This window comes from Cajanus cajan, chromosome 7 (genome assembly GCF_000230855.2).
Source record: "Cajanus cajan strain Asha chromosome 7, NIPB_CcT2T_4, whole genome shotgun sequence".
Lineage (NCBI taxonomy): Eukaryota > Viridiplantae > Streptophyta > Magnoliopsida > Fabales > Fabaceae > Cajanus > Cajanus cajan.
In genome coordinates, this window is record NC_138523.1 from 57,093,954 (window position 1) to 57,116,461 (window position 22,508).

Here is a 22,508-nt window from a genome sequence, read left to right on the forward strand (position 1 = left end):
GAAAGTCATAAAAAAATGTTTGAAAAATATATATAGTTACTATTATTTAACTTTTTTTTTTATAAACATCTCTTAAAAAAAATAAAACTAACACAACAAATTTGATGGTGACTATATGATGACAATATTATAAAACTCAAACAAATGTTTATTGGATTTACTAAGTAAAATTGAAAACAAAAAAATTATGATCACATTAGTTATATGAATTACACGAAGTCATTTTATTCTATTAAAGATAAAATCTTTAAATATATTATTTATCATGATATTTTATTAAAATATTTTTTAATGTTCTTCTGTCTTTCTCGTTTTATTTGGTCAAGATTGACAATCATGTAATATACTTTTTAAATAGATTATTATTCTTTAGTGACCTTTTTATGTGTTTACACTGTAAAAAAAAAATTTATAATTTTATCATCCTTTCCTCTAATGATGTTGCAATAGTATTCTCTTTGATATAGTTATTTTGCATTCATCTTTTATTGTACTATTACTCGAAAATCTTAACATTCTCACTTTTACCACTTCAAATACATTTTTTAAAATAATTCCTTTAATACCTAACATTTACTTCCATGATAATGTTACAATAAAACTTGCCTTTGAGTTTGTTTGTTATTATCAATAAAAAAAAATATAATAATGACAATAAGATTCAAGTATAAAACTTTATATATATTATCTAAATCCTCCATCACAAACTTGCTTTGCTACTAAACTTGTTAAATAGTACTTTACAATCACAAATATCTCCTGCACCTTTTTCTCCAATTTAATCATCCACTGACATCTTGTTTTTAACATCCATATTAATTTTCCTATCATTTTGTACTATGGTTGCAAGTATTTAAACTTATAATGGAATATAAGAACTTATCCTAACTTTACTTTAAAGTCAAATTCCTTGTCCTCTTGCCAAAAACGTAATGCATATATTATGTTTTACTTTTACCTAAATAAAATCTCTTAGGTCGTAAATTTTGTCAATTTGTTTTTTTGATTCCTAATCAAAAGTACATCATTTACAAAAAATTATAATTTTGGATAATATTTTTGATTAGGAATTAAGAAAACAAATTGACAAAATTTATGACCTAAGAGATTTTGCTTAGGTAAAAGTAAAACATAATATATGCATTACGTTTTTTTAGTACACGAAATATTAAATTAAACAAGTAAATATTTAGAATTAAACATTTTATGTAATTTTATCTTAATAGAAAAAGTTTTTAATCTCACTTCTCATGGTATTTACGTTACTAGTTACTTTACCATGCATATCTTGCAAAGAGGTTGTAAGTGGTCAATCATAAATAATAATTATGGACCTTTGAATCAAAGTAGGTACAGGTTATTATTATAGGATTTATATATTGTAGCCTTGTTTCCTATTTACTTTTCCTAACATTTAATTATGGAACCATGAACCATTGGAGCATTGCCCACCATAGTGAGGGAGATTAGAGTGTCATTGACCACCAAAAATAGACGTCGCCTCTACTCTAAGTATTTTTGTTGTGCTAAATAACATGTTGCCTTCGCACTGAGTTGTGACCTCCTTTGCAGTTAGTCATGGGTCTCCACACTACTGTGTCATTTGCCTTCGTGTTGGTTGAAGGTTGTAGATATTTTCATTAGGTCAAAACCTTCTAAAATTATTTTTAATTTGTTGCAAGTTGCATGTCATTTAATTTTTGTGTATGTTTTCCAAATTAAGTTCAATCTATATCATTAGACCCTTAACTTTGATATTTCTTGTTCTCTTTCAATTGTTGGTTGCAAGTAGTTTTGATGTGATAAAGGGGTCAAGTCTTCTAGTCATAGATTTTTATATTCAACAATTAAAGTTTAACAACGAGACACATTCCCATTAGGAATGAATGATGGTAGACTGATGTAAATGAGATTTTAGGAACCGAAGGGGGAGGGAGAAATAAAAATAATAATAAAAGAATCTAACATGGTGATGGAATCATAATATATTGAATAACCACATGGATGAGATACATTTAATGGTTAAAAATAATAAACCACCATAGATCACCTAACAAGGTAGTCCATCATAGCCTCCACCTATCTTGCACAATCTAAATGTAAGTCACATGAATACCATTATTTTCCACATTTTTTCACATCGATTTTTTTGCACTTGTTCATATTCTTTTTTGAGATAATTAAAACCATATGTAAGTCTCTTCCTTAACTTTAATACTCTTCAATTAATCATTTAAAAGATAAATATTTTTTATTGAAAATATTTTCACAAAATCATGTTGATTGTCTAAAATCCCTATATTTGTTCTCATGATCAATGCTCAATCACCTTTTCCAACAAATTCATAGTATGATCCATAAGTTTTTCATTTTGAGTCAACACGTATAACAATGCATTTTCTCAAATATATGAACCAAAGGGCTATTCCTCCATTCATTTGGCTTCTTCTCAAATATCAAAAAATCATTAAATAGTACAGGAAACTAAATGATACCTCGTTTTCTTACTCACGTCCAAACTTAAACGACAATATTATCTGGGTCAACAATTTTACCTTGTTCACATACTTAAGGGCATTTCTTACGCCTATAATTTGAAGTACATGACAGTTAATAAAATTTTGTTTATCTTGTATTTATATTGTCTTCATGTTACAAGTTGATCATTATCTATAATTAAAAAAAATTATATTTTTTTTCCAATTCCACCTTATATATTGATATTTTACCAAAATTTTCCATTATCTATCCTTCACACATCTTATACATTAAAAAACTATCATTGTTATTTCTTTATTTATTTTTTTAAAGCTTATAAATGTAAGTCTTTGTTTCACTCAAAACTTTTAGGAGACATTTATTTCAAAGTATAACATTACATTCATAGGAATCACATTTTTAGGGATATTGTTATTGGAATGTTATTCTTAAGAAATTTTTAAAATATGTTTAATAGGATTTTAACATTATTCAAAATACTTAAAAAATTAAATATAATTAAAATAAAAATTAAGAGTTGAATAAGTGAGTTAAAATATAACTTCTAACATTCTCACAAGAATATAATATTCTCATCCCTCACTGTGAGAATAAAAATAAAGTAAAATATATTATAATTTTTTTTCTTCTAAAAATAAACTCTAAATAAATATGAGAATATGACATGTTCAACTTCCTATTTCCATAAATAAATTTTTAAGCTGTGAAATAAGCAAATTTTTTATCATGTTTGAATGTATTATCCAACTTTCAACATATTTCATTTAGACTCGTTTAAATCTATTTGTTTTTATATATATATATATATATATATATATATATATATATATTAAATGCTTTCATTTGCGACCGATATTTTTTATATTTCAATCCCAAAGTTTTGATTCCCTTAGTACTACTCTAGCAACATTAGTCTCTTTAGACATTTCATTGCCACCACTAGATTATTGAATTTATAACTTGTTGAATTTTCATTTACACCTTTTGTGATGAACACCGAGAATAAAACCTATAATGCGCAGTAAAACTCTTTCATGAAATTACCTTGCAATTCTTACAAACTATTTTATTAGCATATTTTTCAATTTTTTTTTTCACATTGAACTTCATTCTTATAAATAATTAAAAGTTAAAAAAAAACAAAATACGATGGCCGATTGGTGACCATTCTCCTTACGTTAAGGGATTGTTTTGGCTTGAGATGAAATGCCAAATGGCCTTCGCTTTGAGATAAGGAAATCGCTTTCATGTCAACAAAAGAAAACAAAAACAGCATCCAATTCTTTTCAGTTTTCATAAGTGCTTATTTTCCTAGGCACCTTATCTAAACGTGGACACGCGTCACTCATGCTTTTCACTTCAGCGACCAAAACGCCGTCGTTCCGTTAGGATATTTCACCTCTAACGCTCGGAGCACGCACTTCACACTGCACACTTCAGACGGAAGAGAAGAGACGAATATGGCGGGTTTTGGCGGGAAAAAGGTGCACCAAATGATCGCCGGTTTCGGCGGTAGCGGCCTTGGCCAGGTCGTCATCGCCGTCGCCGTATCCTTCCTCGTCCGCGTCTTCTCCGCTCCCGGCCCTGCTCTCTCGCCGGAGAACGACGCCGACGATGAGTTAGACAACGATTCCGGCGACGCCGAAGCTCCTCCATCCGGAAAGGTCAGGCCGGTCACAATCCGCTGGAGAAACATCAATTGCTCCGTTTCCGATAAATCCTCCAAGTCCGTGAGTTCCTGTTTCCTACTTCTCGTGAATGCTAGCTAAAATCCTGTTTATTAAGCTTTGGATAGTTACAGTAATTATTCTTTTAGTTATTTGGTTACATGCAGTGCACATTTTGGTTCGACCTTCGTAATAGTGTCGTTGTTTCGTAGGGATTTGTTGATTTATTTTTATTTTTATCTTTAAATGCGGTGATGATTGGAAGGTGATGTAAAATGAACAGGTGAGGTTTTTGCTTAAGAATGTGAGTGGTGAAGCGAGGCCTGGAAGATTATTAGCCCTAATGGGACCTTCAGGTTCAGGGAAGACAACGTTGCTAAATGTTCTGGCGGGTCAGCTCACAGCATCTCCTCGGTTGCATTTGAGTGGCGTTTTGGAGTTCAATGGAAAGCCTGGTTCCAATAACGCTTACAAGTATGCTTGTTTGTTTGTGAATTGTGTTTGCTGTAGAGCCTTGGATACACTTTTGAGAATTTTTTACCGGAACAAAACTTTTTATTTTCGATAGAGAAACTCTCAAAAAATACTTTTAAACTTTATCCAAACAGACCAATAGTTATTTTATTATATTTTTTCAGTTGCTAGGCAGATCAATTAAAATGCCGTTTTTTTATTGGTGATTTGGTGTAGGTTTGCTTATGTGAGACAGGAGGATCTCTTTTTCTCGCAGCTCACTGTGCGGGAAACGCTGTCTCTTGCTACAGAACTCCAGCTTCCCGACATATCTTCTGTGGAAGAGAGGGATGAATTCGTGAACAATCTCCTTTTCAAACTAGGCTTGGTGAGATTGCCTCGTACCTTGTATTTTGTGTTGGTGGCAAAGTGGTTACTGTTAGCATATTGGAATATAGGAACAGTTTTAAATCTACAAGTACAATCCTTTTGTATCATCCTTGAAGAATGAATTTTGATCATCCATTTTAATCAACTACAAGTTGTATCTTACATAATTATTTTCACTTTCCTCTTTCAAATATGTGATTGAAAATATATTGCTCTTGTTCGATAGTCCTCCTATGTTACTAATACTCCCTTTGGCATCTGTATGCTTTTTCTTCAAAAGGTTAGTTGTGCTGATACCAATGTTGGTGATGCAAAAGTTCGTGGAATTAGTGGTGGTGAAAAGAAACGCTTATCCTTGGCATGTGAACTGCTTGCAAGCCCATCCGTTATATTTGCTGATGAACCCACAACAGGTAATCATGCACTTGCAGTATTTGCTTTGCATTGAATTTGAACTTTGCATATGATATGGTGTAGGTGTATGGCTCATAAAACAATGATATAATGTCACATACACAAAGTATATTCCTGGTATGCATGCTTGAAATAAAAATTAGGAAATAGTTTAGAGAGATAAGTTTTGAACCCCAAGTGGTTTTTCTAACATTAACTTATACTTAAGAAGGGGTTTCTTGCATTTTAGTCTACATGTAGGACATATAGCATAACAATGTGAACAGGTACACATTCTTTGATTTTATAACATGTAAATGGATTTTCCTGCCAGTAGTTGCTGCCAAATGTGGTCAATTTGTACGGACAATTATTACCCCTCTCTCTCTCTTCGATTATTTTGACATGGAGTTGCTTTCTTTGCTGTCAGGACTTGATGCCTTCCAGGCTGAGAAAGTCATGGAAACTCTCCAACAACTTGCACAAGATGGTCATACTGTAATTTGTTCCATACATCAGCCAAGAGGTTCAGTGTATAGTAAATTTGACGACATCATCTTGCTAACAGAGGGTTCACTTGTTTATGCTGGTCCTGCTCGTGATGAACCACTGACATACTTCTCAAAATTTGGGTCATCATCTTAACCTTATTTATATTATGCCATTGTACATTCTTCACACTGGGAATTCTCTCCAGTATTTTATTTAAGAAATTATTGCTCAGTTAGCTTCATACAACCCTTTTCACCGTAACTGACTTCTTTATATTCAAACACTTGGTTGATATCACAACCTTTTTCTCTGTTATACTTATTCCAGAATCTTAATTTGACTTCTAGAAAAGCCAAGAAATCCGGATTACTAGCTTGCCAAAATTTCAAATCTAATATTTACATTTAACTTATGATTTAATGAAGTCTTTGCTTATTATTGGTAACAACATTGTTATAAGCTATATTCTTGGAGTAGTATCAAGCTTCTATTGCTATCATTCTTGTTTTCTTTCAAAACCAGTATGAGTTATATTAACGATGATCTTTATCACACGTTTAAGGATTTTCTAGTCAAGTCATAAATCATAATGATATTGAGCAGTGTATGAATTGAATTTTTACAAGCATAATTGGAGTATATATATTTCTATCTCTCTGAGAGGAAGGATTCTTTGATCTTGTTCTGAACCTTGATATTTGCCTAGTTTTCAATTTTTATGCATTTGGTAGATATTTCTGTTTTGGCTTCAAGTTGAGATCTTAAATGAAAGATGTTTTGCTTTTGTCTGTTGACTTTTTCTTCGTTAAATTATTTGAACAATCCATATGTGTTCATTCATTCAATTCAAAAGCATAGTCCCATTCTTCATACCTTTAGTTTGTTGCAAATATCTGAATGTAAGTAAGAAATAGTGCATTGAAATAATTTTGTACCATAAATTTTTTCTAGATTTTAATAGTTATGCACTGTTGGTATAAAAGTTTTTATATTGTCAACCGATAAAAAGTCTCCTTGGTATGACTTTTAAGGTAGTTTTTATAAAAGTCAACAAACTTATCACAAATAATGGTTTGTGATTGGATGATAGTGTAAAAGATCTTTATATTGTCAGTGCATATATTATTTATTCTTCTATCTATGACCTTTTTTACTGTTTGTTATGAATAATTGGTTGTTATTTGTCCATGTAACAGGTACCACTGCCCAGATCATACAAATCCTGCTGAATTCTTGGCGGATCTTATATCCATAGACTACAGTTCTGCTGATAGTGTCTATACCTCTCAAAAAAGGATTGATGGTCTTGTTGAGTCATTCTCACAAAGACTATCTGCAGTTATATATGCAACTCCAATTACTGTAGATGATCTCTTGAATAGTAGAAAGAAAATCAACAAGAGGGCTGTAGCAAAGAAGAAAGGAGTTTGGTGGAAGCAATTTTGGTTGCTCCTTAAAAGAGCATGGATGCAGGTGTGCCTTTTTTAGTTTGTTGTCTGTCTTATCATAGAATGGAAGGACTGGGATAAATTGCATGACAGGACCCATTATATTGTGTAGTCAAATTATTTATTTTCTCCATATTACAGATTCAACACTGTCACCAGTTTTCTTAAATTCTTAATTCTGATCACTAAATATTAGACATAGTTTTGGAAGACAATAAAGGATCATTTATTTCTTATACACAGTATAAGGAGGATGAAACTTATTTTTCATTCTTTGGCTTCATGATTGTCTGGATAACTAGGCATCCCGTGATGCACCAACCAACAAAGTTCGGGCAAGGATGTCAATTGCATCGGCAATTATCTTTGGGTCAGTATTTTGGAGAATGGGAAATTCTCAGACCTCAATACAAGATAGAATGGGATTGCTTCAGGTTTGTGATGTTCTTGATTCCTGTCAGCTTTTTTCTCATATTCGCTTGCTGCTTACATACATTGTTGAACAACTCTGAAATGTTTCTATTGCTACATATTCAATTTTATCCTACTGTACGGTAGGAACCCATAAACAGAATATGATGTTTCAGAGAGGTATTTTAGTAAACACTAAAACAGAGAAGGGAAAAGGAAAAAAATGCTTCTGTTATTGGTGATTGAATTACAAACATAAAATAGGAGGAATACTGAAGGCTTCCCCTTCATCAAGGGTTGCCCTGTTGACAACTGCACTAATGCTCTGTTCATCAAAACTAATAAAACTGAATGATGTTTCTACACTTACATTTCCCTATTTATTCATCCGATAATCCCCTCTTACTACTCTAACTTTCAATACTTAACTTTTTTTCCTTTTATCTTTCTTTATTTTTCAATTTCCCAGCAGCCCATCTGTCCTAACTAACACTATGGTTGAAGAAAAAACATGTTTACATTCAAACTCATGAATATTATTATTCATATTAGAATGATCTTCTATGTGGTAACATCTACAAGTTTTTGTCTTCAGATAACTTGTTTTGATAACAAGACCTTTGACTATTAATCCTTTGATTTTCAGTAGAGTATAGACACCTTTCTGCAAGTATGTATGTGTTTTGGGCATACTTGACATGTGAATAAGCTGCATATTCCTGTTCAAAACTGTGCACTAGAATGCTAGTTATCCTATGTAATCCAATTATTTTGTGATTGGATACTCTCAAGAGTTAACTATTAGTATCACATAGTTAGAAAAAGAAGAATTGTGCATAAGTAGAAGATATTAATAATAAAGTAACCATGTTTTCATGATTGATTATTTTTTCATGATGTAGATCAATTAGTTCCAAGGAGAAAAACGAAAAATAATTAATTTTCCTGTCATAACATATTTATTCATCACCTATTTTATTTATTTGTTTTATTGGTTTAGTTGATTTTTTAAGGTCAAATTCCTAAAATAATAGGGAGATTTTTGCTTATTGACAAGTAAAAATATTGTGGAGACAATCAATTAATTGTGCAGCGATAGTATTATCTGAAATCTAGTGCACTTGACTACTTCAGTTCCATCTTTTATTGTGTAATTATCTTGACAATCACTTTGAAATGCGTCAAACCCAAATCTTGTTATGTTATCAAAATTGCAGTTTCACTTTAGCTAAGTTTGCTTTCCTTAATTACATGGTGAGGCTCACAGGTTACTGCAATAAACACAGCTATGGCTGCTCTCACAAAGACTGTAGGTGTGTTTCCAAAGGAACGGGCAATTGTAGATAGAGAACGTGCTAAAGGTTCCTATTCCCTGGGTCCTTATCTGTTCTCAAAATTGTTGGCTGAGATTCCGATTGGAGCAGCATTTCCATTAATGTTTGGTGCTGTTTTGTATCCAATGGCACGTCTTCATCCTACTTTGCAGAGGTCAGTTTCCTATCTTGGCCTCTACAAGCTATAGTTTGGATCAATTTGCATTTTTCTTTCATTTTATTTTACTTTTTGTTGGGGTAGTAGATTTAAATTTTCTGTAATTCTTTATATGATGACGACCAAGAGATGTGCATGATTTTCCAAGTTGTCCTTCACAATCCATTACTTCCCGTTACATTTCAGAGGATTATTTATGTTGACAAGTCCCAAAAGGCTGTAGAGGTATACATATACATAGGTGGTGACCAATGAATGTTCTATAGATAAAAGTTAACATTAAATATGTTCCCTTTTCCTCTTGATCTATTTCTGTATTCATTATAAGAAGAAAAAAAATGCAAGGGTAAATGGGGGAAATGTTTATCCCTTGTGTACCATCTCCTCACTTTCTTTCCACCTTTATCCTCTTGAGAGCTTTATTCCCATTAATTTTTCCATCTCTTATAATTGACTTATTAGTTTGACTTTCTAGATTTGGGAAATTTTGTGGCATTGTCACCATGGAATCTTTTGCTGCATCCGCTATGGGTCTTACAGTTGGTGCTATGGTTCCAACCACGGAAGCAGCAATGGCAGTAGGTCCCTCTCTTATGACAGTTTTTATTGTATTTGGAGGCTACTATGTAAATCCTGAGAATACCCCAATCGTCTTCCGATGGATTCCTAATGTTTCTCTGATTAGATGGTAAGCACAGTTCTGATTTATGTGTGAGTATGAGGATTTAACTTCGACTATATAGCTTGTACTAGGAAACACAACTTTATTGAACTAAATATCCTTGCAGAGTTAAATAATGGGTTTCCCTTGCTTTAATACTAATGAACACCAAATTGATTTATGCACACTTTCAGGGCATTTCAGGGACTTTCTATCAACGAATTTAGTGGCCTTCAATTTGACCATCAACATTCATTTGATATTCAAACTGGAGAACAGGTGAGAGTAGAGCCATGAATCTTTTAAATTCAATTGTAACTATGACCATTTTCAGTAGAATTGGGAAAGAAGGGATATGCTGTGACCACTGGACACCAAAACTTTATAGAAATTTTATGAAGTATCAAGGGAAAAATAAGCTGGAAAGTATGGTTCCATCTGGGTTTCCGTAAGATGTACAAGTGAGGAAGGGAAAAAGAACCTGCAACCCTGTAGTCAACTTGCATGTTATAAAATTACTGAAATATTATAGTTGCTCGAGTAGTAATGCTACTATTATCTCTCCATCATATAAATGCTAAATTTAGGATATTAACCTGGACTTATAATATGCCGTCATTCAACTATTTCTGTTAAAGTTGAAATTAAATTGTGATCTGTTGTCATCTCTTAGATAACCTTTTCAAGAATCACACAAACTACCTGCTTTTCCACTGTCAGAATACATGAAAAAGTTTTTTTTTTTTGTAAATGTGCTTTCTTGATTGCTGATCCAGTTCCCTTTTTTATACGCTTACCTTTTTAACAGGCACTAGAGCGTATTTCCTTCGGAAAAAGTAGGATCAGGGATACGGTGATAGCACAAAATAGAATACTGCTGTTTTGGTATTGCACCACCTACCTTCTTCTCGAGAAAAACAAACCTAAATACCAGCAACTTGAAAGCCCTATTATTGGCCACAACAAACCGCATTTAAAACTTGAGGAGCTCAATTCTGAACAAGTTGATCAGACACTTGAAGCTCCGCCAGTCAGCCAAGTTGATTCCAAGCAGCCCCTTGAGTCATCTGAAGTAGATCTTGTTGGCCCATTTGTCCTAGAAGGTTTGTAATCAGCTGGGCCTACTGCTGTTCATATAAGATATTCATCTATTTTTTTATTGATTTGTCTAATACAGGTGCTAAGTAGAGATACTTTGCAAGGATGATCTGCAAATACTGAGAAAGTGCCGTTTCTATAGAACAGGATCACAATCACAATGTGATAATTGGACAACGAAAACATCAGCTTATGCTTACAGGTTGTTAGTTTTTTGGTCGACTTACAAGTTGTTAGATGTAATAATAAACAGTGACATCTTGGGCTGTCTCATGTTGGTTCATTTGATTATAGTATCTATTTTCATTCAATGATCATAGATTATGTGGAAATCATCCATGAGATGGGTTTTTCTTGATTGTAACGTAACCGCTATGACCAACAATTTGTTGAAATTGAGGTCGGTCACAGATTTCCGTTCGATGAACTTAGTTTTGAATTCCGTTTACGTGAAATGTGGGTTTAAAAATGAAGGTGAGAAACGGGGAATTTTTATATATGAAGAAAAAACTCCGTATAGAAAAATTTAGAAGACAAGAAAAGTATAGGAGTCAAAATATCACCTTTTACTGATTGGGTTAAAAAAGGCTAGAAGATGAATGGAGAATAGCTATTTTAATGAAGTGGAGAGGTGAGGGAAAAACAAAACTCCTTTTAGTTTAATTTAATTCAACAGGAGGAAATAATCTTTCAGTAAATAATACTTGTAATCTCGCAAGGAGAAGACAAAAACAATATTTAAAAACAACTTAGTTTACAAAATTTAAATGACATTATTTTCTTTTCATTTAAATCTTTCTTGCATCTAATCTAATAATAGATAAACGGAAATGAAATAAATTTAGTTATTTTAATTTAATTTATTTTTTAAATCGAATGAGAAAATCATGATTTTTTTCCCGGACATTTGAAGGAGAGAAAGTGTAAAGTAATATAGACTGCGTTGATTGAATTATTTATAAGGTATTAAGTAAATTATCTTTTTTTCTCTCATTTTCATTTCAAATCAATCAAAGGATCTCCGTTTTCTTTTAAAATTATTCTTCTTCTTTTATTTTGTCCGTTAATAGCTTTGTTATTTTCGTGTACCAAAGGTTAGAACTTTGTCATCGTCGATTTGGGTTGCCATCATGTCACAAGGTCAATTTATTGATTTGCCTTCATTTCTTTTAATTTTTTCATTTTAGTCGTTTAATTTATGAATCACGTATTTTGTTCTTATACTGTTTTTTTTTATTTATAAATTTTAATAAATAAAGATGTCACGTAAAAAAAAGATTTATTTTTTTCAAGACTAAGACTTAATTGACGCATCGACATTCAAATAATTCTTTTGAATATTGTATCGTAGGCTCTGCGGCTTGGCCTGACTATCGATCAAGACGTTATTAGCTATGTTTATTTGATTTAAAAATGAAAGTACCTAGTATCTACCAAATTCCAATAAATTATGGTGCGCAATCGTACAGGAAACAAATCCAACGTGGTGACGTAAGAGAAGAAGGTTCCTTATTGGCGTAAGAAACATTGAATTAAACGAACACGCTACTCCAATTCCAATTATGTGTGTTGTGCCGTAATCCGCAATCTCTCTCTTTCTTCCAATTCCACTCCACGGTCCCTTTAAGTTCCTTAACTACCAATAACAACAACATTGCAACCATTTATATATACATAACATAAAAACATTCGAATCACAAAGCTAGCCATTGCAACACGTTGAAGTCAAGAAAATGCAAGCAACCTCTCTATGCTCCCGTGTGCTTCTACCATTCCCTCGTTCGTTGCCTCCCCACAACACTACACGTAGGAGTTTAATCTGTGCATCAAAAAGAGACTCGTTTGGGCACCAATATGATGGCAAGTTGGTGGATGAGAACATGATCCTTCTCAGACTGCGAATCCGTGAGATAGAGATGTTGCAAATGAAGGGTAAAGCTCCTTCGGATTGGAGTGAATGGGAGAAGAAGTATTTTGGGAATTATGATTCGGATGTATTTGAAGCACTTGGATTGTTGCAGAGAATGTTGATGAACACTAGACCTTCTTTTGCCCTCGCCATGCTAGCTCTTCTTATGCTTAGCATGTCCATCTCAATGTCATTACTTGTGTTTCATTTTGTAGAATTCGCTAAGGGAATCATATAATATATGTGAGATCAACCACAAGTAGGAAAATATATTCATAATCACTACTGTACACAATATTCTGTTTCTATCAAAGGTGCCATGCATTGTTCATTGTTGTACAAATGTTCATACTTTGATGATGTACAAATTATGTGTACAACTAACAAAATTCCTTAAACAGTACGTATTCTTTGAAATTGAAAGTAATGTCGTTTTTTCTAAATTTTGACACTAGAGAGAGCCCACTTTATGAGCAGGTCACCATGACTGAGAAAAAAGTGGGGCTGCAAATTAAATACAAGTAAAACATGTTGAATATAATGCGTGATAAACGAGTAATAAACATGATCTTTATATTCTGTCAAAAAAAAAAAACATGCTCTTTATTACTATAGGAGAATATACGCTGATTGTTGAATGATTTTTCATCTTACGTGCGATTATATCATACAATCATCATTATGTCGATTACAATCCTTTAAATGGAAAACTTATGGTTTGTTAATTAGAACCACTTTACCTATTAATTAAAGAGGGCGACACGTACATGTTTAGTATGCAAAAGAAAACACTATTTGTCTATTTCGTACATTCTTTTAATAAATTCTTTGAATTAACTTTATTAAAAAAATTTCATCGTAATACACCAATAGTTTAAACATTCAATCACCATAAATTATAAATTTATTAACTTTTATAATAATTGTTTTAAAAGTTATATAAATCATAATTTGTATTTAATTAATTATGCGCAACATTCTTTATTGACAATGCATGACTGTTAAGTTCTTTAAAAAAAATTAGAAACTTAAAGTAAAGTAAATATTTGAAAAAATAAATGTAAATTAGTTAATTATAAAATTTTAAAATAATTTATTGTAATTTTTTAAATTAAATATATAGTATTTATTTTTATTTGTGAAATGATATTCATTTTCGAAAAAGTTAACTTCTAAGAATTTGGAAACCAAACCCAATTTTAACAAGTTATAATTAGATAAACTTCTTAAGAAATACTTTTAAGAGAAAATAAATTAAAATAAATTTCTAAATAAATTAACACTCACTATTCAAAAGTTAAAATTAGGTTTCTAGAAAAAATAAGAGAAACGAACTTCTATAAATTAATTTATATATAAGTTAATTTTAATTCATGTAAAAATTAATTAATTTAGTTTTTAAAAAATATTCATAGAAAAATTTATTTGGATTTTTATACAAGTTAGATCAATTTCTCTTTAATTTGGTTTCTTGAAATATAATTCTAGTCGTTGAGTTTCATCTTGGCTTTCTTTCTTAAAAATGAGTTAAGATATCAGACGAGATTTCATCTTTCATTGGTTATTATGTTATGAGCTAGACATGAAATCTTTGAATATTTCAATCGTAAAATCAGAAAGAAATAGGATATTAAATCTACACAAATTATTTTATGTATAAACGTGTTTAATTTCTATAAAAAAGGAGTTGTTTGGAATTTCTCCAAAAGATCTTCCCCCGCACACTGCTAACGCCATTGTACCAGAAATTAGAAAATTAGGAATCATATGCCATCACATTCACATATCAAGAGTAACATCACTCCCACACAACGCCAACACCGCTATACCAGAAAGTAGGAAATTAGGAATCGTGCTTTCGTTTGTTTGAAATCATTTGAGTTTGTTTGCATGAATTTTCTATAAACACATAAAAAAATGATTTTTTTTATACAAAAACTAGCTTATATATATATATATATTTAAAAAAGACTAACTCGAGAGTTTCTATAAAGTATTTCATCTATAAGTTAATTTTAACAATTTTTTATTTCTTTTTTCCTTCCATCTTTTCTCTTATAAATGTTTGTGAAAAATTTTAACTAAACAAACATTTGATATTCACCCTTTTGAAGCTACGCATGATGGAGTTCAAGTATGAAGTTAAATCTCACATTAGTTAGAGTTGGATATGTAGAATAATATATAAATAAGAAAGATTTACTTATTTAATATTTTAAGGTTTTAGGTTATGTTGTGGCGTCAAACTCACTTGTGTGACTTGTTTATTATATTAGAAGGCTTGAGAGGAAATAATTGAAAACTCTTATACATATTCCGATAAATGATAAAGTCTAAAGGCGTTAATTGAGACCCTACAATCCTTAATGAACTTATCTTATGAGCCTAAATTTAGTAAGATTAGTATAAATAATGAAGTTTAAGAAGATAAAAAGATATTTTTATATTTATTACATAATTAATTATCGTTGACTTGTTTAGAACCAAATAGTAACTTGAGCATTAGAATGTCTTTTGTAAATAATTTATCTCTCATTCTTTTAAATGAGTATGACTAAACATTATCAAGTTTGTTATAGGTAAGAGGTAATAAATATCCGGACGAAAACTTAAAGAGAAGATTCAAGTGATAGAATTATCAATATACCATCGTGCATATGTACTTACTACTTATTAAAACTCTTGAGAACATTTAAAATTGTATATGTAGATGAAACTTTTTGAAATGATTACAATTTAAAAATAAAAAAAAAAGAAAGAAACATGAAAAGTTATATGAATATCAATAATTTTTATAAAAAAGCATGGAATTAGCGTGAGACCCACGTTGGAAAAGTAAATGTATTCTAGATTGTAGTTTGGTAACGAGCAGAAGAAATACTAGTCCTTAGCCTCTTACGTGCCGTTTTTTTTTTTTTCATGTTGAGAAGGTCAATCTTTTCTAGACATGCATCTTAGCTTTTAGAATCAGAGTTGATTTCTTCCTCAAAATTCAAGTCTCAGCTACAACCCCAACTCTCTCACCTCAATCAATATCTATAACCACTCAAGTCAACCCTACTTCTCTCTAAACTTATTATTAAGCTAAATGTTTTATTATGCAGAATGCAGAAAAGGGCTGATGCCGATCAACAAGAAGGAAAACGGCATGCATATGATATGATATGAAAAGTGTATCTGAACAATTTCTCGTATAATTTTTATTTTATTTTTTATAAATATTAATTTTATAATTACTACTCTTAGGATACCATTTACCAAAAACCAACAATTAGTTATATCACCCTATCCCTATCTGCTTACCTTCACTTTGGTAATTTCTTCCCCCACGTTTTAATTTTGCAGGTATATATTAATTTCCTGCAACAGCTAGAACCAGTACCCCCAATAATCTGTCCCAAGATAATTACTTAATCACTCGCAAGTTAACATGTCTCACTCTAGTTTTTAATTAATTAAAATATCACCATTACTAATATTAGAGATTGACAAAAAACCTAAATCTCAAATTTATTTTATATATTAAATATTGGCAAAACTAGACTTAAAAAATCGTTATATATTTATACACACAATTGAAACAAATTACTACATATAAAAGCCAACACACATGCATATAAACACTACAAGAAAAATGATAAATTGCGACGGACAAATTGCGACGGTTATCTAGAAACCGTCGTCGCTTTGATATTGCGACCCTTCATACGACGGTTTTTCAAAACCGTCGCAAAATTGTTCAACATTGCAACGGTTTATCGTAAACCGTCGCAAAATTTGTTTAACATTGCGACGGTTTATCATAAACTGTCGCAAAATTTGTTTAACATTGCGACGATTTATGATAAACCGTCGCAAGTTTAACATTGCGACAGTTAATCATAACCGTCGCAAATGTAACATTGCGACAGTTAGTCATAAACCGTCGCAAAATTTTCAGCATTTTTTTTATTAGAATTTAAAAGTTTTTTTTTTAAGTATTATGTATATTATCTTAACGAACTTATATTTTATTAACAATTTTATATATACTTTCTTTAAAAATATAAAAATAAATATGTTAAAATTTATAAAAATCCAGTTTAATTTATTTATGATATAAATATGTTTTTAATATCTAATATATATTTTTAGATGATAATTTATTTTAAAATATATCTTATAATAACAATTCTAAATGGAAGATAAATCTTCTGATTTTTCTTAGTTTGATTTTTTTAATCAATATATATAATTTTACTATTTTGATTTTTTCAATCAACGTATACAATAAAGAAAAAACACAAAAGATAAACATGCATAGTAAAAATTTTATTTTATCAAAAAACTTTTTATTTTAATATATTACATTATATATGTGAATATTAAGACATATATATATATACATATATATATATATATTATAATTAAACTTTTTTAAAAAATTAATTCATTATTAAGAAAAAAAAATTTATTACATGAGAATTAATTTCTTTCAAAAATTTGATAGATATAAAATAAATAAACATTTTTTCTGAATCTATATTTTTATTTTATTAGAATATAATTTTTATTTTTTTAAAATATAATATTTTTTTAGATAAAAAAATTATGTATATGTCAAATAGTAGTGGGGCAAGTGCCCACTATTCCAAATGTACATCCGTCCCTATATATATATATATATAATATAGGGGGTTATAATTATACCAATGTAACTTTTATTAAGTATTATGTTGTTCAATAACTTTATATTAAATGTGTATTTTGTAAATCCAACCGTTAAATTGAAAGTTCATATCACTTTATAAGTGTATATCAAATTTTGTTAAAATTGAACAACAACTGGAAGGTAATCAAATTGTTTATATTTTAGTGTATTTTAAAATGAATATATGACATCAATTTTGTTTTATAAAAATGAAGTATCAAACCATCTTGGATTAATATAAAGTTTTGTATATATAATCTTTGAGAGATATGAACTTTCAATCTAACAGTTGGATTTACCAAATTCACATTTAATATAAAGTTATTGAGCGGTGTAATACTTAGTAAAAGTCACATTTAATATATATATATATATATATATATATATATATATATATATATATATATGAGGGGGTTTATAATTACATCACTGTAAATTTTACTAAGTGTTACACAACTCAATAACTTTATATTAAATGTGAATTTTGTAAATTTAACCGTTAAATTGAAAATCTTTTACTGTTAAATCATATATACAAAATGTTAAATTAATCGAAGATGATTTCTTATAAAAACAAAATTAAATCTGTCAGAAAATTTATATTTTTGATGAGAAAATTTTTGTAGGAAAAACTATATTATTGATGAAATATTTTAGAAAAATTTATATTTGTCGAAAATGTAAGAACTGGTTTTAAATTTGATATGAAAATATTATGATATAATTAGATAAGATTTTAAGTTAGTATTTTATTAATGGTTGATAATTAAAAAATAAAACAAGGATAAATATATTTTTTGAATTTTATATGTTTGATTTAAGATAACTTACAAAATAACTCTTGGTAAAGTTATTCCGCTCAATAACTCATCGTGTGTGTTGAATTTCATTGATCCAATTAATTGTTAATTTAAAAATTATTAAATGTTACTAATAATTAATATAAAAAAATTAATTAGTTTTGGAATAAATTATTTTCTAATTAACAATATAATTAAAACATTAATTATTTTAAATTATTTAACTAAAATCTTATTGACAATTTACTATATGATCTTAATATTTTTGTATAACTAATACTTGGTTTTAAATTTGATATGAGAATATTATATATAATTAGATAAGATTTTAAGTTAGTATTTTATTAATAGTTGATAATTAGAAAATAAAACAAGGATAAATACATTTTTTTTTTAATTTTATATGTTTGATTTAAGGTAAATAAATATATTAAATTAATTAATAATTTATTTAAAATATTAAAATAATTTATAAGTATGTAATAAATAAATATTTATAATTTTATAAATTATATTATCATTATAAATTAAAAAATTTAAATAATTTAAATTATAATTTTAAATCGAAATAAGTAGATGTTAATTATAAAAGTAAGTACATATAAATAAAGAATAACTAAATATATTATTATTATTATTATTATTTGTAATATAAAATTATTATATATTATTATTATAATACAGATATGAGATTGTATATTTGAGGATGACTTAAATGAATTAATCTGTACAAGTTATACTGACAACATACATATACATTTCGGTAGCTTACTCATCAGAACTTCACAGTTAAGCGTGCTTGACCTGGAGTAGTACAAGGATGAGTGACCTTCTGGGAAGTTTCCCAGAAATTGCACAAGTAAGGATAAAACATGCTAAACAGTGAAATATCGTGAAATAAAATCCTTGAAAGACCAAATATGAGGATTGTTACATTAATAAATTTATTAAAATAAAAAAAATTATAATTTTTGACTGGTAAAAAAAGGATTGTAATATTAATTTAGAGGCAGTTGGTGCGACAGTTGATGAAAGGGTCGCAATGTTAATATAGAGGCATTTGGTGCGACAGTTGATGAAACGGTCGCAATTCCAATTTTGCGACGGTTTGTGCAACGGTTCTGATAACCGTCGCAAAATTGCCTGGTGACGGACGACTCTGCGACGATTCCCAAACCGTCGCAATGTTGTCTTTGCGGCAGTTATAACCGTCGCAATGTAGGTCTTATAACCGTCGCAAAATCGTCATTTTCTTGTAGTGAAATTATATAAGTATTGTAACATTTTAATTTAATTTAAATATAGAGAAGTGGCAGAAAGTGATGATTTAGCATTGATCAGTATACGATATATATATACATCAACTTGATAACAGAATGCCTAAAAATATGCTACTCAGATAAGAAAATCTTTCTATTTGTTAAACAAATAATAAATAACTAATAAGATTTATTCTGATAGGGATATCAGAATATAACAGAATCTGTTATCCTTTAACACCCCCCTCAAACGAGTGGGTGATTGAACCACACCGAGTTTGTCTCTAAGTTGTGAGAATCTTGAGTGAGTGAGTGCTTTAGTTAAGCAATCAGCTATTTGATCAGAACTTGGAACATAGGCTATGCTGATTTGGTTTTGTAGAACTTGATCTCTAATAAAATGAATGTCAACCTCAATGTGTTTTGACCTTGCATGCATCACAGGATTCGATGCTAGTGCCTTTGCACTCAAGTTGTCACACCACAAAATTGGCTTCCTTGGCATAGGTAGTTTTATCTCTTGTAGTAGTGATTTAATCCATTTAACCTCAGCTGCTAAGTCTACAAGTGCCCTATATTCAGATTCTGTACTTGATCTAGAAACCACCTTTTGCTTCCTTGATGACCATGCAATGAGGGATTCTCCAAGAAAGACACATTGTCCTGCAATTGACTTTCTATCATCTATACTTATGGCCCAATATGCATCAGAAAAACCTGCTATATCGAGATCAGCCGAGGATTTGATATGCAAACAATGGTTTATGGTTCCACAAAGATATCGAAGGATCCTTTTAATGCCCTGCCAGTGATCATCAGTTGGAGCACTCATGTACTGACATAATTTATTTACTGAATAGGCAATGTCAGGCCTTGAATTCGTTAAATATTGAAGAGCACCAATAGCCTGTCTAAAAATAGTAGGATTCTTCATTGGTTCTCCTTCATTAGTGAATGACCTTCCTGTAACCATAGGTGTTGGACAAGAGGAAGCTCGATCCATTTTGAATTTCTTGAGGATATCTGCAATATATTTGATTTGTTTGAGAAACATGCCACCACTGTCTCTATGCACTTCAATGCCAAGGAAGTAATGTAGTTTCCCAAGATCCTTTAGTGCAAAGACCACATTGAGTTGTTTGATGAAAGCTTGCAAAAAATTAGTATTGCTTCCTGTAACAATTATGTCATCTACATAAATTAATAGGAAGGTAATATGATTCTCGCCTCTAAGAAAAAAAAGTGATGAGTCACTGCGAGTATTTTGAAACCCCCAACGGAGTAAAGCTTTCTTGAGTCTATCAAACCAAGCTCTTGGTGCTTGTTTGAGACCATAGATAGCTTTGATGAATTTACAAACATGGTGAGGCTTGTTAGGATCCGTGAATCCTTCAGGTTGATGCATAAATACTGTCTCCTTTAGATAGCCATTTAGGAAAGCGTTGTTGATATCCATCTGTCGCACCTCCCAGTTGTAATGTACAGCTATAGCCAAGATGATCCTCACTGTGCTAGCTTTAATTACAGGAGTAAAAGTTTCATCAAAATCCACACCTGCAGTTTGTTGGAAACCTTTTGCAACCAGCCTAGCTTTTCTTCTTTCTACTGTCCCATCTGCTTTGTACTTGGTTTTAAAGACCCATTTAGAGTCAATGACATTTTCCTGACCTTGATAAGGCACCAAGGTCCAAGTTCCATTGGAAATTAAGGCTTTAAATTCAGAATTCATAGCTTTTCTCCATTCTGATCTTTGAAGAGCTTCTGTTACTGTCTCTGGTTCTTTCACTTCCTCATGTTTCTCAGCTGTTCCAATGTAAGGAAGTTTCGGCTTGAGAATTCCTGCCTTGCTCCTTGTACACATCCTATGAGTGTTTGAGATTGGAATGGTGTTGTTGTCAACTGCTGCATCATCTGCTCTATTGTTGATGTTTTGTGAGTTTTCTTCAGCTACTAGTTCAGATGAAGTATCTGTTGGTTCTGCATCAATCTGTTGTTCATGAGTAGGTGATAAATTTTCTGTTGGGATTTGTGTGTTGTAGTTGTTCTGATGTTGATCACCATCATTTTCTGTGCTATTATTGGATTGATCTACACTAATTGATCTGTAGGTTTCAAATCCATGATTATGGCTAATCCCTGCAGGAATCAAAGGATAGAAAGAGGAAGCTGGTTCAGTAAAAATTTCTGCTGATTTTTGTTTGTTGAGGAAGCCATCATGAAAAGGAAACTCATGTTCATTAAATATCACATGTCTTGAGATAAATATTCTGCCATTTGAGTTCATGCACTTGAATCCCTTATGAGAACTGCTATAACCAAGAAATACACATTTTGTAGTGTGGTACTGCAATTTATGGGCATTATAAGGCTTGATACATGGGTAACATGCACAACCAAAGGACTTTAAGTTATTATAATCAGGTTCCTTATTAAGTAGTACTGAGTAAGGACTTTTATTCCTAATTATAGGTGTAGGCAACCTATTTATTAGAAACACGGCAGTTGAGAAAGCTTCCCACAAAAAATAAAGTGGCATTTTGGCTTGTGCTAATAAGGTAAGACCAAGTTCAACAACATGCCTATGTTTTCTTTCTGCCTTACCATTTTGTTGTGAAGTGTATGGACAGGACATTCTCAATTGGAAACCAGATTCCTGGGAAATTTTCTGTAAACCTTTGAATTCACCTCCACCATCACATTGAACCACTTTAATCTTCTTATTAAATTGGTTTTCTGTTAACTTTTTGAAGTGAATAAAGGCTTGCACCGTTTCAGATTTTTGCTTTAATGGATAAATCCAAGTAAATCTACTAAAATCATCAATGAAATGTACATAGTACTTAAAAC

At 30.6% G+C, this 22,508-nt stretch overlaps 2 protein-coding genes across 2 annotated transcripts; both read left to right on the plus strand.

The window, feature by feature from the left end:
* Positions 1–3,820: 3,820 nt before the first annotated feature.
* ABCG7 (ABC-2 type transporter family protein) lies at positions 3,821–11,424 on the plus strand. Its single transcript, XM_020380616.3, has 12 exons — positions 3,821–4,229; positions 4,450–4,640; positions 4,857–5,007; positions 5,290–5,422; positions 5,833–6,034; positions 7,091–7,367; positions 7,645–7,776; positions 9,021–9,241; positions 9,720–9,932; positions 10,100–10,184; positions 10,714–11,008; positions 11,083–11,424. Exons 1-12 carry the CDS (start codon positions 3,960–3,962, stop codon positions 11,091–11,093), a joined length of 2,181 nt encoding a protein of 726 aa, XP_020236205.1. The 5' UTR covers positions 3,821–3,959; the 3' UTR covers positions 11,094–11,424.
* A 1,312-nt stretch (positions 11,425–12,736) lies between these two features.
* Positions 12,737–13,150, plus strand: LOC109813538 (uncharacterized). Its single transcript, XM_020377739.1, has one exon. The coding sequence runs from the start codon at positions 12,737–12,739 to the stop codon at positions 13,148–13,150; it is 414 nt and encodes a 137-aa protein (XP_020233328.1).
* The last annotated feature ends 9,358 nt before the right edge of the window (positions 13,151–22,508 follow it).